Source organism: Hyperolius riggenbachi, chromosome 4, assembly GCF_040937935.1.
Source record: "Hyperolius riggenbachi isolate aHypRig1 chromosome 4, aHypRig1.pri, whole genome shotgun sequence".
Taxonomy (NCBI): domain Eukaryota; kingdom Metazoa; phylum Chordata; class Amphibia; order Anura; family Hyperoliidae; genus Hyperolius; species Hyperolius riggenbachi.
The window spans coordinates 333489941-333507528 of record NC_090649.1 but is presented as its reverse complement, the minus strand read 5'-3'; the positions used below and the strand labels follow the sequence as shown (position 1 = coordinate 333507528).

Here is a 17588-nt window from a genome sequence, read left to right as displayed (position 1 = left end):
TTTTTTTTACACTCTGTCTTCTTTTCAATTGTAGTCCGAAGATACGTTGTCTTCTCGGCTTGTTGTCCCGAATTATACTAGCCAAGTCGCATACATCTACACCAAAGGAATAGTTTTTGCTTGTTCCACTGGCACTAGGAGAAGCTCTTTGCCACAAGAGAAAATATCATTTGAAGGTCAAGGTAAATTTTGTAGACTTCAGCAATATAAATTTAACACAAAATGCAGCTACCGGTATGTTTATATTTACAGTTCATATACATGACTGGAAAAATGCTTAGGATAACTCTTAAAATATGCACATAAATACAGTTATATCTTTGCTCCCCAAAGTACATCAAAAAAGTCATTTAATGTTCTGCTTGTGAATGCAGTGATCTAGCTATTTTGCCTACTACTTACTCTGCCATGTTGGTGACCTTATTTCCGGTCTACCAAAGAAACCTGAAATGTAGACCAGGAAACTGGACTCCTATCAATTGGGGTGGGTCGTCCACTATATCAGCTTATCAGCTGTAGACTGGCATATCTCCACCTCCACCACCAGACAACCCAGGCTTACGTTCTAGAGACGTGCTAGCAGTTGCAAACCATAGACACATCATCTCCTGTCTACCTAATGCTGGGAATATACCATGAGTTTTTTTTTGGCAGATAGATGGTTCGATAGATAATTTCTGGCAGGTCCGATCTTATTTCCGATCGTTTTTCTGACCGATTTCTCAATGAAGTGAATGGAAATCGATTAGAAAAACGTTTGGAAAATTGATCAGACAGTAAATCTGCTGAAAAAAATCTCATTGTGTATTCCCAGCATTAAGAAATCTATGCAATAGACCAAGGTAGAGGTATTAACAGTAGCAGAATATCTCCCCATCCCCACCCCTGTCCTTATTAATTTTGGATCCATACCCATCAGTTGAGACAGTCACTCCAGAATTAACAGGTTGTCCAATCATACTGATTGAATCATTTGGTGATTGGAAGTAAATATTGCCTTGTGTGTACCAGCTGTTAGAACCTTAAAAAACAGTAAGGCTACATTAGATGCAGGCTTATCATTTGCAATTGTTTGTGTAATTGCATCTGGCAGATCCCTGCTGTCAGGTGAGAGTTAAAGTCCGTACACACGCCGGACTGGAGGTAACAATGGGTCCGTCGTCACCTCCCGCTGGGTGGGCGTTCCAAGACAGTCCAGCGTGTGTACGGACTGATACGGCTGTTTCTGAGCGATCCGCCCGGCCTCTCGCCCCCTGAAAGACTTAATTTGGATCCCAGAATCTAAGATCCCATTGCTGAAAATAGACTACCCGACAATTATAACTACCTTGAAAATATGGCATTCCACGATGAGGAAATTATATAGTAAAAAATTACTGGCTACCCACATTTCCCACCAGGCCAGACTAGCTCGGTCTTCAGTAAATGGTCCTCAAGCGCAGATAAGGTTCTGAGATTGTCTGAAGTACTCACCTCAAATCATACCCTTCACCAATTAGAATATTTCAGAAATAAAGTGGGAACTCTTCCGCTGGATAGTTGGCATTGGAGACAACTCCATCATTTTATCTCTTCATTGAGTATTTCTGGAGACTCACTCATCTCCCCCTCCCCCCTCTCTAAAATCTTCCTACAGGAGGCCAGGCCTACTCATGGTATTTTTTTATGATATCATCCTAGATCAGCTGTATCAGGACGGTCCTGCATTTGTGGAGAGGTGGGAGGCGGAGATCGGCTCCACCCTCTCGATAACAGAGAGGGATACGGTGTTGAAACTGGTACATATTTCCTCTATAAGCTTTAAAATACAGGAAGCTAACTACAAACTAATTTCTAGATGGTATTATACACCCGCTCGTCTTGCTAGGTTCAAGGTAGAGGTACACAGCCTCTGCTGGAGAGAATGTGGTGAAATAGGAACAATGCTACATATATGGTGGACCTGCCCAGCTATTAAGAAATTCTGGGACAATATTCTGGAGCTCGTGTTAAAAATAACTGATATCTCCCTGGTTAGGGACCCCTGGGTGGTCTTATTCCATAAAACTGATACAAGCCCTCGAAAATATAAGAAAACCATACTCCCATTCCTTCTTAATGCTGCCAAGGGCCTTATTCTACGACATTGGAGATCCACCCAAATCCCTAGTTTAAAAGAATGGTTCCTAGCAATAAACTCTATTATGGAAATCGAAGAGATATCCTACTTACAAAAAAACTCCTTTGATAAACACTTCCTCACCTGGGCTCTGTGGATAGATTTCCAAACTAAGGAAGAGTATGCACAAATTATGAACATACATAGCGTACCCCCCAGGTTGTGAGTAATGCCTGTTAAGATACCCCTGATAACCCTTATGTATTATACATTGACTGTACCCTCATCCCTAGTCACACCAACTCGTATGTATTACACACTTAATCCCGCTCGTAGACTCTATTTACCCAATAGCTTTGTTGATTGATCCTGATGCACCGTCTTATACTCTTTTCCCTCTTGTTCTTATTTTATTATTATTTTATAGTTTATGTAATGCAGTGTGCATAATATAAGAACATGTGATGGTCTATACACATTATCTATGTTCTGCTGACCTATATAGCCTTACCTATGCAATTTGCTTGTATTCCACTTGATTACTGTCACATACCATACGATTGTTAAAAGTTATTGCCTTTTACATGTTATACATGCCTGTATTGAAAGTTGCACAATAAAATTCTTTATTAAGAAAAAAAAGAAACAACCTTATCAGTCCGCTGACAGTGCGTACACACGCACTACTGTCGGCTGAACGTCTGCCCAGCGGGTGGGTCTGAAAGACCCGTCGTTGTTGGATGTAGTGCATGTGTACGCACCTTTAATGGTTCCAGGATCAAGATGCCTTTTTCCCCTGTGACTGCTCTTCATTGTCACAGGAGCTGATAGATGACATAAAGGAGGAAGAGGAGGGAAGCTAAAAGGTTCTGCCAGAGTGAATGAAGCAGAGGTTGAACTCTCAGCCAGTGGCAGATCCAGTTTATAAGAGGCATCCTCCGCCTTCACCGCTCACTTCCTGGTACGTCCTATCCTTGCCGGACTAGTTTCGTCACTCTCTTGTGACGCATCAGGAGCATGGGCATTGGATGCCATACCAGGATACTTAACTTCAATCTGCTCACCTTATTGGCTGCCAAGCGCAGCGATCTGATTGGTCGCCACACACTCTTGTTCCCTTCGCTTCCAATCCCTGCCACAAGACCACAGCATGCGTGTTCATTACTAATTTCCAGCATCGGCCACTCCTCCTTTGCCTCCATTGGCTGTATTGAGCCTGCATCACTATGCGTATTATCCTCATATCAGCTATTTCTCGCTGCATGGATCTGCCTTAAAGGGGAAAGTCCGTTCACAAGGTTGATAAATAAAATTGATCACATCCTTATTCCTATGCATTATACAAATTCATATTATCCTTTTGAATATTGTAAATCCACATTCCCTTTCTTTTATTCCACATACAAGGTACTATTTGATTTATCTCAACAATACATTATATTTAAAATTTTAATTTTACATACAGACCACTTCTTTTACTCCATCAATACATCACTTCTAATTCCATCATTGATATCCGCAACAAACACATCCACCAAGATGGTTACCCTCAATTACAAGGTTTTATGAATTTATTCTACCCCTCTCCTCCATTGTCAGCAATTAAACAGTTTAAGTCAAGCTCTATATTATGACCCCCCGGCTTCATGCATACCATTCCATAGATCCATTTTGTCTCTCGCATAGATATCGGTCTAACTTTGTGTCAGCCTCTCCAGCTATATTTCACCTTTTCTAATCCACAGAAGGACAGATACTTTGGATCACTGTTATGTTGTTTACTGAAGTGCTCTGATACACTGTGCCCATTAAAGCCTCTCTTAATATTTCTAATGTGTTCTTGTACTCCAGTCTTCAATCTTCTGGTGGTTCTACCAATGTACTGTTTTCCACAGCTACACCACAGCATGTATACTACACCTAAACTATTACATGATATATTCTGCAAGATTTTTAATTTACGGCCATTGCTGAATGATGTAACCTCTGGGTTTTTTTTATGCCATTTGCTTCTTTGCATGCTTCACATCCTCGACAGGGGAAGAATCCATTTTGTTTCCAGAAGGGTAGATTATTCTGTTTTGGGCCCTACACTAAGCTTGGTGCTAGAACGTGCACTACTGTTTACATCTGCGGAGCGTGTATTGGGAACACGTCCACCTATCCAATAGCGTCTCAGAGCCACCTTGCGCCTCAGTGACGTCAGCGCCCCCTCCCCCCGAGAACTGGAAATCCGAGCCACAGCCCAGGTCTCGGCGCTCCACCGCTGCACACTTGCTGCAGATGTTACACCTATGTAAGAAATTCCCTTATACTGGAATTGGATGTAATGGGCTCTATTCATAAAACATTTGCGGGGAAAAAAATCTTGGAGGGAAATTACCGCATCGGTATTTTAGACTTTTGTGTGCTAATTCATAAAAAAGTTTACACTTGCGATGATAGGTCGGGGAATTCCCGCACTAAACTAGCGGTACAGGCTGAGTTGATAAATTTTCTCTGTGCAGACACAGTATAAAGGAGGCAGCCCCAGCATCCCTTTATATCTGCATTTTTTTTTTAATTGCCTCTCCTTGCTCTGAATCTGCGCTGAATCCGTCTAATAGTCTTTCTAATCTATTTAATTGCTGCAGCTTAGAAGAACTTCAAGAAATGTTACACATGCAGGCTTTCTGATGTGAAATTTATCTGAAAACAGGTACCCAGGGGGTTAAAAAAAACACAGCCTGGATATTCTGGGTTGCCTTTTTTGTTCTGCTCTCACTGCAGCTGCCTGGGAGGTCTGTCTCCATTAGCTTGCCTGTCATCTTGCCTGTCATCTTGCCTGTTATCTTGCCTGTTATCGCTTGCTTATCGCCTTATCTAAACAGTCTGTGTTCTCCATTCCCATTCCGCCTGCTCTAATCTTTATGAATTAAGCCTTCAGTGACGTGTTGTGATAATCACCGCACAAGGCGGTAATTTCCCACACTGCTCAGGAATTGTAGCTTTTCATGCGAAAACAGCTTTTATGAATGGGCACTTTGCTAAGTGGTCGGTAAAGTCAGCTGTTTTGAGCATTACCGCATGCGGGAATGCTTTATGAATAGAGGCCAATGTGTTCTAGCTTCTGTTACGCTTGCTTGAGACTAATTGGGTGGAGCTTCCACAGATCTATATATATATATATATATATATATATATATATATATATATATATATATATATATATATATATATATATATATACACAGTGGTGTGAAAAACTATTTGCCCCCTTCCTGACTTCTTATTCTTTTGCATGTTTGTCAGACTTAAATGTTTCTGCTCATCAAAAACCGTTAACTATTAGTCAAAGATAACATAATTGAACACAAAATGCAGTTTTAAATGATGGTTTTTATTATTTAGTGAGAAAAATAACGCAAAACCTACATGGCCCTGTGTGAAAAAGAAATTGCCCCCTGAATCTAATAACTGGTTGGGCCACCCTTAGCAGCAATAAATGCAATCAAGCGTTTGCGATAACTTGCAACGAGTCTTTTACAGCGCTCTGGAGGAATTTTGGCCCACTCATCTTTGCACAATTGTTGTAATTCAGCTTTATTTGAGGGTTTTCTAGCATGAACCGCCTTTTTAAGGTCATGCCACAACACCTCAATAGGATTCAGGTCAGGACTTTGACTAGGCCACTCCAAAGTCTTCATTTTGTTTTTCTTCAGCCATTCAGAGGTGGATTTGCTGGTGTGTTTTGGGTCATTGTCCTGCTGCAGCACCTAAGATCGCTTCAGCTTGAGTTGACGAACAGATGGCCGGACATTCTCCTTCAGGATTTTTTGGTAGACAGTACAATTCATGGTTCCATCTATCACAGCAAGCCTTCCAGGTCCTGAAGCAGCAAAACAACCCCAGACCATCACACTACCACCACCATATTTTACTGTTGGTATGATGTTCTTTTGCTGAAATGCTGTGTTACTTCTACGCCAGATGTAACGGGACACGCACCTTCCAAAAAGTTCAACTTTTGTCTCGTCGGTCCACAAGGTATTTTCCCAAAAGTCTTGCCAATCATTGAGATGTTTTTTTAGCAAAACTGAGACGAGCCTTAATGTTCTTTTTGCTTAAAAGCCTTGGATATCTGCCATGCAGACCGTTTTTGCCCAGTCTCTTTCTTATGGTGGAGTCGTGAACAATGACCTTAATTGAGGCAAGTGAGGCCTGCAGTTCTTTAGATGTTGTCCTGGAGTCTTTTGTGGCCTCTCGGATGAGTTTTCTCTGCGCTCTTGGGGTAATTTTGGTCGGTAAGCCACTCCTGGGAAGGTTCATCACTGTTCCATGTTTTTGCCATTTGTGGATAATGGCTCTCACTGTGGTTCGCTGGAGTCCCAAAGCTTTAGAAATGGCTTTATAACCTTTACCAGACTGATAGATCTCAATTACAGTACTTTGTTCTCATTTGTTCCTGAATTTCTTTGGATCTTGGCATGATGTCTAGCTTTTGATGTGCTTTTGGTCTACTTCTCTGTGTCAGATAGCTCCTATTTAAGTGATTTCTTGATTGAAACAGGTGTGGCAGTAATCAGGCCTGGGAGTGACTACAGAAATTGAACTCAGGTGTGATAAACCACAGTTAAGTTATTTTTTAACAAGGGGGGGGCAATCACTTTTTCACACAGGGCCATGTAGATTTGGAGGTTTTTTTCTCACTAAATAATAAAAACCATCATTTAAAACCGCATTTTGTGTTCAATTATGTTATCTTTGACTAATAGTTAACGGTTTTTGATGAGCAGAAACATTTAAGTGTGACAAACATGCAAAAGAATAAGAAAACAGGAAGGGGGCAAATAGTTTTTCACACCACTGTTATGTTTGTTAAAAAAAAAAAAAGTAATACCTTGCAGCAGTGTTGAATTGCAGGGTTGTTTTAATGTTTAGTAATTTGCTTTTAAACATCTATATAAAGTTGCTCTTAAAGCCTGTCACCATACATAGGGTGTGATGCACGAAGCATATATATATATCTATATATCTCTATATATCTCTATATTTATTTATTTATATATATATATATATATATATATATATATATATATATATATATATATATATATCTGAATCAGAATCTTTATTATCGCCAAGCACGACTAGGTCGTGCCCGGAATTGGGCTTGGCACTTACAGGGTACTGATACAGGATATAGATACAGATACAGGACAAATCAAGCAGTCAGGAAGGAACACAACAATATACCAGATGCAGAGAGAGACAATGTAGCATAAGTTACAACACGAAAACACCCGACAACAACCAAAAAAAGTCAGCTTGAGCTAGAGCGCCGTCTATCTATGTCTAGAGTGCCTCAGTGCCGGCATGGTGTTGTGGTGTGGGGATGGGCAGTTACGTGGAGAAAGTTCAGAAGGTTGACAGCCAAGGGAAAGAAACTGTTTTTATGCCTTAAGGTCTTGGTGAAGATGGACCGGAACCGGAGTCTCCGGCTCGAGGGGAGCTGACTAAAGAAGCGATAGCCTGGGTTTGAGGGGTCGTTGGTGATCTTTAATGCTCTGGAGTACAACCTGGAATGGTAAAGGAGGTCCAGAGAGGGAAGGGATCTCCCGATGATCCTCTCCGCTGATCTGATGACCCTCTGCATTTTGAGTCTGTCGCTGGCAGAGGAGCTAGCGTACCAAACCAGGATGGAAGAGCATAGGACAGATTTGATTGTAGCGGAGTAGTTTGTCAGAAGTTTTTGGGCCATACCAAACTTTTTTAGTTGTCGGAGAAAGAAAAGTCTCTGTTGGGCTTTCCTCCGTGTATATATGTGTATATATGTATATGTGTGTCTGTGTATATGTATGTATATATATATATATATATATATATATATATATATATATATATATATATATATATCGTTTTTCCTTTTCAATTTACTGACCACATTGAATTGCCAGAACTGAATGTAAGGCCAATTGCATTACTTTTTTAGTCAAGTATTTGTACTCTGTGTTGCACTAGTTTTCCATACACACAGCCCAGTTTACCTTCCCCTTCCTGCATAAGTTACTTATTATCTGCTCTTGCACAAACTGACAGGCAGGAGACTCTGATACCCCCAGTCTATTGTCATCCATGAGTTACGTTAATTATACACTTTAAATTATTGTCAGCAGAAATGATTGTTTGAGATCATTTTGGCTGGCTCCCAGTTGAGCAGTATGTTCTGTTCCTTGGAGAGGGCAGGGAGAATGACAAGCAAGTAGTGACCTTTTGCAGAAACTTCAAATGGAGTTGCCACAGAAACTATAGCATTGAGGCTTGAATGATCTATGCCAGGCATGGGCAAACATGGCCCTCCAGCTGTTACGGAACTACAAGTCCCACAATGCATTGCAGGAGTCTGACAGCCACAGTCATGATAAAGACAAATGCACTGTGGGACTTGTATTTCCGTAACAGCTGGAGGGCCAAGTTTGCCCATGCCTGATCTATGCCATCAAATTTCTGGGGGAGAGACCAGTGATGTTGGGACATGTGTACACACAATCCTTTGCAACCATGTTGGCTAAACATATACCGTAGTTTCAGCATGAAAACACTAAATGTACAGAGCTTTACATCAGTACATAAATCGGGGCACACCACCTCAAGTTAGGACATTTAAATAAGTTACTGGGGGGGAGTGGGGGTAAAGGGGTGTAGCCAGCAAAATAGCAAAGACAGTTAACCCTTTGCACAATAATATGCAAATGTTCATGTATTCACTGAAATTAATCATCCAGGAAGCACTGCTAGCCCTACAGCCAAGTTAAAACTGTGGTCTTGGTACAGAAGAATACATTCTCTTGCATAGTCATCTACACAGTGCAGAAGTACCCAGGTATTCATAGGTGTCCTAACTCTGGCCCTGTGACATGCATAGTGCAGACATGCAAACATTCATTGCATCAAACCTATCAAAAGATTAGGAGCACACATCCTGACGTCCTATCCTGGAACAGATTAAACTAATATAGTACACTTTAGTAGAAAAAATCACTTGGCACACAGCTGGTTAAGTAGGGGGTAGAACTAGCTCCAATGAATCTGCAACAAGCTTCACCCATACATTGGCACCTGGTGGTTAGCTCACAGTCAAAGCAGAGAGAAGTGCAGCAAGCCTTTAGACAGTGCAGAGCACAAACTTAGACATATAGCACACAGAAAGAACGCTGTGCACCTTACTCTTGCATGTTTTTATTCCATCCTTCAGCCAACAGCCCCGAATGACATAGAAAAACAGAATTGTCAAACCTGGATCGATGGGGGTGCCGGGGTGAGCGGGAAGAAGTGACCAGGGGATAGGTGGACGGCACTACAGCCGTTTCACACCGTCTGGCGCTTGTTCACGTGCGTGTGTCCAAAACGGGGCAGTGCTGGACGGCTTCCTACATACAGTCTTCAAGCCGCGCCCCATTGGTGTCCCATTGGTGTGAGTTACGTGGGAGTGAGGGTCGGGGGTGAAGAGGCGGAGACTCAGGCATACAGCTTACATCATCGTGCTGGGCTGCGCTATGCAGCCAAAGTGGGAGCGCTGCCCCGTTTTGGACACACGCACGTGAACAAGCGCCAAACGGCGTGAAACGGCTGTAGTGCCGTCCACCTATCCCCTGGTCACTTCTTCCCCGGCACCCCCATCGATCCAGGTTTGACAATTCTGTTTTTCTATGTCATTCATGCTGGCTGTTGGCTGAAGGATGGAATAAAAACATGCAAGAGTAAGGTGCACAGCGTTCTTTCTGTGTGCTACAGATTAAACTAATCCCACGAGGGAGCTAACAAAATATATCCATGTGCATCATGCACACACCAGCAAAAGCTGTGTAACTACTGGCAATTGTCACAGACAGGGGAAGGAGGGAGTGGATTAAACCCTGGCCACATTGGTAACTTGCAAGAACCACTGCTAGCCCTACAGCCAAATTAATAGGTGGGTTTTTTGGTACAGAAGAATACATTCTCTTGCGTAGGCACCTACACCGTGCAAAAGTACTTCGGTATTCTTAGGTAACCAAACTCTGGCCCTGTGACATGCATAGTGTAGACATGCAAACGTATTGATAGGTTTGATGCAATGAATGTGCACACTATGTACGTCACAGGGCCAGAATTAGAACACCTACGAATACTGGGGAACTTCTGTGCGGTATAGGTGACTACGCAAGAGAATGTATTTTTTTCGTACCAAGTTTTAACTTCGCTGTAGGGCTAGCAGTGGTTCCAGTGTATGCATTTGTATGAACATTTGCATGTGAGCTGTGCAAAAGGGTTAACTGTCTTTACATCAATGCTTCTCTCACATTTAGATGTCAAATACATTGGCAGTTGTGATTGCTACCGCTTGGATTGGAAAATTTGTGGTTATTGAAGAACAGTGAATTCTGCACTGTACTAAACCATTCTTGAGATTATCCAGTCCTCTATAAGCTGAAGTGTAAGTAGGGATAAGCAGAAAGACCTTGATCCCTACTCCACAAATAAACGCATGCTTAGCTGAGCTTCAGGAGTGGATGAATAATAATTGGCTAAAACTTAATGCTGACAAAACTGAGGTTCTTGTTATCGAGGGCCAGGGCTCAACAGCAAAGCAGCCCAAGCCTCAACCAACACCGCTAAGGATAGGGAGCTCAGACCTGAACAATTCAGACTGTGTGCGCAGCCTGGGAGTACTGATTGATGGGAAATTAAGCTTCAGGAATCAAATCTCAGCTGTTGTGAAACATTCCTTCTTTCACCTAAGGAATATTGCAAGGATTAAACACCTAATTCCTTCAGAGGATCTTCCAACCCTAGTTCATGCCTTCGTCACATCAAGGTTAGACTACTGCAACGTCCTCTACACAGGCCTGCATAAGAAAGACTTACGCCGCCTGCAATTAGTACAGAATGCCGCCGCAAGGCTGTTAACGAGCCAACCCTGCCATTGCCACATAACACCAACCCTGAGCTCACTCCACTGGCTACCGATAAAATGGAGAATTCTGTTTAAGATTGGCTTACTGACATTCAATCCTTGCACAATTTGGGCCCTGGATACCTGAAGGACTTGTTGCAACTACATCACACCCCCCCACAATCTTAGATCAAAAGGACGTAACACCTTGGTCACCCCCAGAGTCCACCTCAAAACCTTTGGATACAGAGCCTTTTGTCATGCTGCCCCTACACTTTGGAACTCCCTGCCACACCCAATCAGGACAGCTCCATCCCTGGAAGCATTTAAGTCTAAACTAAAAACCTACCTCTTCAGTCTGGCATTCATGAACATCTGACTATCTCCTCTGTAACACAACCCAGCCTGCAACCCTGTATTAATCTGAGACACAGCTATGCGCTTTGAGTCCTATGGGAGAAAAGTGCTTTACAAATGTTATTGTATTGTATTATTATTGTATTGATCCAAATCACAAAAAGCAAATGTACAACTGAGCAGGTGAAAAATAAAATTTAAGTTTTGGATTAGCATAGTCAAAATAGTCAAAATTCAGCTTGAACCCACTTGAAATGTACAGTTACTATTAGCAGTTTATGCATTAATTTTCACTGATGAGTCTGTAACTCTGCAAGCAAGAAGACAAAACATAATCAACATAAATATGTTAATGTGATCTAAAACTGTTGGAGGCAATTTTTTAAGCACAGATTGAGGAATAATTACTTGTGCATGATTGAAGAACGAGCTCGCCTTTCATGGATGCTGATTGTCAGACCAATAATTCACACCCGAGCAAAAAGCCTAGCCTTTGTGTGTGTTGGTAATACGCGTTTGGCAATTTTAACTTTTATCTGAAAGATAAAGAACTTCAGAACTTGGAGAGTAAATAGGAAATGGCATTCTTAATAGGCCACACAAAGTAACCATTAATGCTGTTGAACAACTGCTGCTCAGTTTATAGCAAAACGTTTTATAGGTGCTGCATTCCTTTTATTACTGTAAATGTGAGAGAATGACAAGGATAGGTGCTAATATTGCCTACACCAGTGATGGCTAACCTTGCAACTCCAGCTGTGGTGGAACTATAAGTCCCATGAGGCATTGCAATACTCTGACAACTTTAAGCATAACTCAGGGAGGCAGAGGCATGATGGGATCTGTAGTTTTGTCACAGCTGGAGTGCCAAGGTTAGCCATCACTGGCCTACACACCTGGAAAGCTTTTTCAAGGTTGGGGGGGGTGTTATCAAAAACAACCAAATTTACATGAAACAGACTTATGCATATGACAATTCAGTGTAAATTGATCAACACCTCAAGAAGCTATTTTGATGTCCGTTGAATTGAATAGAAACAAACATTGCATGTTTGGCTTAGTATTAAATTGTTAAAAAAAATCGAACAGATTAGAAAACAATTCACTCATTTGTGTGCAACATAGAACAGGTGACAGTACCACATAAAGTGAAAGTTCAAAAATAGTGAGCACATTGTGGAATGATTTTCAAAAAGCCAAATTTAATGGTCAATTGCTGTAACATCCAAGCCAAAGCTTTACTGTATTACAAAGTGACTATTTACACTTGTATACACAAAAAATACCTGTGCTCTAGTGAACCAAACTGCACCTTGTATTAGTTCCTTCAGATCAACTAAAAAAATGGTAACTGTGGTTCACCATGAGGTAATTTGGCACTATGCAACATTCCTCTCACAAGTGCTACCAGTAGAGCCACATATGGGGGTCATCCAAAAAGTAACAGCTGCTTGCTTTTATCTGCCATGCAGGGTATTTTTCATGTCAGATTAATCTCTTTTCTCTCCTGTCACTGCTTGTCAGAAGACAGAATGCTGGTAATTGACTGTTCAGCAGCATTAACACTAAGCGTGCCCCTCAATTCCTCCAATCATTAGGTGATGAGTGTAATGCTACTATAAAAAAGGGATTGACAACCTTGTAAGAAAATAAATGCTTATATAAAGCTTTATACATATTATATAAATATTGTGTGGTGAAAAGATCAAAGGTACAACATCTAAAATAAAGAAAATGTTTCCTTAAAAATATAAAAAAGGATCGAGAGCCACAATAGTGCAATATGTCAATTCAATGAGTGTAGTAAGTAATTTATGAGCAGATAGACAATGTTTCCCTGAGAATAAGACAGTGTCTTATATTAATTTTTCACCAAAAAATGTGCTGGAGATTATTTTCAGGGGATGTCTTGTATTTCTGTGAACACACATGTTCCTCTGCTGTGTGTCTTCCCCACTGTGCCGCCTCTTCCTATGCTGGTTCCACCTCTTGTGTACCCCAATGTCCCCCTTGTATCTTTAGGGTCCTCCTAGTGTGGCCCTCTGTACCCGTGTCCTTGTCTATCCCCATCCTCCTGAGTCCCCCTATGTCCTCCTGGTGGTCCTCCGATGTCCCCCTGCATTCTCTTTCCCCCAGCTCCATGCTGCTGTATCCCCAATCTTCAGCCTATGGGGAAAAAGTACCCTTAAAAAAAGTCAGGCATACATACATCCAGAAAGGCTATTTTATAGCACAACCGCAGCAGGTTAATTTAACTGAGCTATATAACTGCACCAGAGGGCACCTGGGATTCAGTCTCCCTGTGCGGAAGCACTGTTATTGACCTGAGGAAGTGGCTTTTTGACCTGTGAAACGTGTTGTCTATGTGCATGATTAAAGTTTGAAGTTTACACATATTGAGCTTGATTCACAAAGCAGTGCTAACCTACTTAGCACGTCTAAAGTCTTTAGACGTGCTAACCAGGGTGCTAAGTAGGTTAGCACCGGATTTCTCAATCAGATTGTGCACTAAGTTTACGTGCGCAAAACTTTACGCACGCGCGCTAAGTCCCATAGGCTTTCATGGGCACTTCGCGTGGAGCTCTGCGCTCTGTGCAGTACGCGTGTAAAGTTTTGCGCGCATAATGTTTTGCGCGCGTAAAGTTTTGCACGCGAAAAGCTCGTTTAGACGTGCTAAGGGGGTTTTCACAGGCGTGCTAACAGTTAGCACCGCTTTGTGAATCAAGCCCATTGTCTGATGGCTACTACTTTAAGGTAGGAGAAAACCTTAAATAGTATATTTCCAATAGTATATTTCCATTTTAAGGGCATAAAGGAATGACGTGCATATACCATTCGTCCCTGCCGCACAAATTCGGGGGGGTGAAATACTATTCCCCCTCCCGAGTCGTCACAACTCGGAGGGAGATATAATAGTGGTCCAGCAATCGCTGGATCCATGAATTACCCCGTGCATGAGGCGCAGACTATAGCATTACTGCTATAGCTGCGCCAAGCTTCGGTGCTGTGCGGCTCGAGGCAGGCACCGTAAAGCCCTGCTTCGTTTACATATGAATTATGTGCTTCAGTTGTAGATAATGTGGAAGTAAACTAGATTGTAAGCCTTCTGGCAGGGTCCTCCTCCTTATGTATCACACCTGTTCATGCACCTCCATTACTGTACACCCATCCTATGAATCTGAGTGAACTCTTGAGTGAACTTGACTGGGCATGCTCCCATCCAGTGACTTAGCTTTTACTCATACTGTGCTGCATGATCTGGTTTGCATGTATTAATGTATTGTCTTATTGCTGTATGTCACCCCTAAATATTGTCTGTAATTTAACTAATGTCCAGTGCTGCGTAATATGTTGGTGCTTTATAAATACAATTAATGAATAAGTAAACGTTTCCGACATCTTGTTTTTAGAAGGAAAAAACGTACCACAGCATAGTTGAAATATAAGGAAGACCTGCAGTAATGGATAAAAGTCCTAATTTTGAACTAAGTGCTACTGCCTCAGTTGACTTTCCTTTCCTGTTCAGATTGGTAGACTCTCAGGCTTGTGGATGACAGTGCTGTAAATTGTAGCATAGCACTCTGTTCTCTGTCTTAATATATTACGCTATTTCTTCATAGGTGATCATATCATAGGTGCTGGATTTTGTGCTGATCTGCCAGTGATTTTTACCAGAAAGAGTGGCCTTCTCACAATAGTTCCTCAAGAGAATGCATCTGTATTGCCAGAAGACGTGGAAGATTCACTGTCATTGTCGCTGGCTGTCAATAATCAGGTACCATGGATATTTAATTTTAATTAGCTTTTCCTTGAAGGGGAGTTATGGCAAAAAATTGTAAATATGTGCAAACATACAAATAAGTACGTTTTTCCAGAGTAAAATGAGCCAAAAGTTACTTTTCTCCTATGTTGCTGTCACTTACAGTAGGTAGTAGAAATCTGACAGAAGCGACAGGTTTTGGACTAGTCCAACTCTTCATAGGGGATTCTCAGGGATTTATTTATTTTCAAAAGCACTTAGTGAATGTCAGTTGCTCTGTCCAACAGCCAAAAAACTGGGTACTTTTCCGTTAGCCGGGCGCATCCACTAGGTGGCAATAAAACTCCACCAGAATTACATATTTCCCTACTATCCATGGCGGCCTGGAGGGGGAATAGTAATTAGCGCCACCTAGTGGATGCGCCCGGCTAACGGAAAAGTACCAAAAACTGTGTAGCCAGCAGGGAAGCTGGCCAGCATTATTGTTTAAATGCCTTTTAGGGAATATCTTTATAAAGAATAAAAGCCTTGCTGAGAATCCCCTCTGAAGAGATGGACTAGTCCAAAACCTGTCACTTCTGTCAGATTTCTATTACCTACTGTAAGTGACAGCAACATAGGAGAAAGATAATTTATGGCTCATTTTACTCTGGGAAAAAACGTACTTCTTCTTTGTCTGTTTGCACATATTTTAAATTGTAATATTTTTCGCCATAGTGCCTCTTTGAGGAAAACATTAAGGCTGCGGTCACACTTTTTGAAAAACATGTGATTTTGCCCAATGCAAAATCGCTCATAATGCATTTCAGTGGCGGCCCACTTGTTTATTCGCAAGTCAGCAGTTCTTTGGCTGCAATATACGTGTGTTTGAAAAATTAAATCGCAGCGCATGTATGATTTACATATACTGCTAACAGGTGCCAGCAGTCTATGGTGGCCGACGTGCGCGAAAAACGCACACAGAATACGTTTTATGCGGACACAAGGGCATCCCCCTTGATTTCACTGAGAGGCACTGATGGTTACTACCTTTTAATCACTCTTAATCCCAATCTACACTATATAATTCTTTGTACGATTCGATTACGGTTCTATTTACGATCTGATTAAATCCGACATGTACGATCGGGTTTCGATTTGATTCAATTCGGTTTGCCATTGCAAAACAATGGCAAGTCAAATTGAATCGAATCTAATCCTGATCGGACACGTCGGATTTAATCGGATCGTAAATAGAATCGTAATCAAATCGTACAAAGAATTGTATGGTGTAGATTGGGCTTAAAGAGAACCCGAGGTGTGTTTAAAGAATGTTATCTGCATACAGAGGCTGGATCTGCCTATACAGCCCAGCCTCTGTTGCTATCCCAAACCCCACTAAGGTCCCCCTGCACTCTGCACTCCCTCATAAATCACAGCCGTGCTGTGAGGGGTGTTTACATCTGTAGTGTCAGTCTCAGCTGCTCCCCCGCCTCCTGCATAGCTCCGGTCCCTGCCCCCGTCCCTTCCCTCCAATCAGCAGGGAGGGAAGGGATGCAGGCGGGGACTGGAGTTCTGCACGAGGCGGGGAGAGCAGCAGACTGACACTATAGAGATAAACACAGCCAGCTCTGACAAGCTGTTTGTCAGCAGCGTGGCTGTGATTTATGAGGGATTGCAGAGTGCAGGGGGACCTTAGGGGGGTTTGGGATAGCAACAGAGGCTGGGCTGTATAGGCAGATCCAGCCTCTGTATGCAGATAACATTCTTCAAACCCACCTCGGGTTCTCTTTAAAGCAGTTTTATTTTTATTTTTTTGAGCTACAGCTGTTCCCTGTTTTTGGCAGGACTTTCATGCTGGGATGTCCAGTCAGGCTGCCTCTAGCTGATAGCCACATTCCCTCCAGTGATGTAATGCATTGCCTGTGCACCAATGCAGAATCTTACTGCAGACAAGTTGGGGGTTCAGTAGTTAGTTTTAGTTTAGTTTTTAGACTTTGTCATGGGCTGCTTGAGGCCACCAAAACCTTAGCCGCACCCCTGCAGTATAAATATGAATATACTGACATATGTAGAATGAGTTAATGTCTCACCACAAGATTTCTGTTTGACACTTTTTAATTTTACACAATTTTGTATAATGTTTGTATTTAATTCATGCACGATTGTCTGTTTGAATTCACACAAGATCTATTCACACATGTGACTCTCCTATCCAATAGCAGTAGCTATACTTTCTTACACATGCTGTATGCACCTCTTGCAGCAGCCCTAACACTCCTGATAGTCTGAGATGCGCTTCCTCCAACATCAGGGCCAATGAGCAGCAGGTGGGGTAGGTTTCCAGGTGTTAACCAGGAAGCCCTTGCCTTACTGCTCTGAGCCCGTACAAGCACATGACCAAGCGATGTATAGCGTGAAACAGCTGTTTCTGTCACCACTGCACCCACCTCATCATACCTGCCACTCCAATCACAAGC

At 42.1% G+C, this 17588-nt stretch overlaps 1 protein-coding gene across 1 annotated transcript in view; it reads left to right on the top strand.

The window, feature by feature from the left end:
- NUP133 (nucleoporin 133) overlaps positions 1-17588 on the top strand; it is a 175379-nt gene that overhangs the window by 90535 nt on the left and 67256 nt on the right. The window contains exons 11-12 of the mRNA XM_068231837.1: positions 35-182; positions 14990-15144. Coding sequence (XP_068087938.1) covers positions 35-182; positions 14990-15144 — 303 coding nt within the window. The remainder of the gene's footprint in view (positions 1-34; positions 183-14989; positions 15145-17588) is intronic.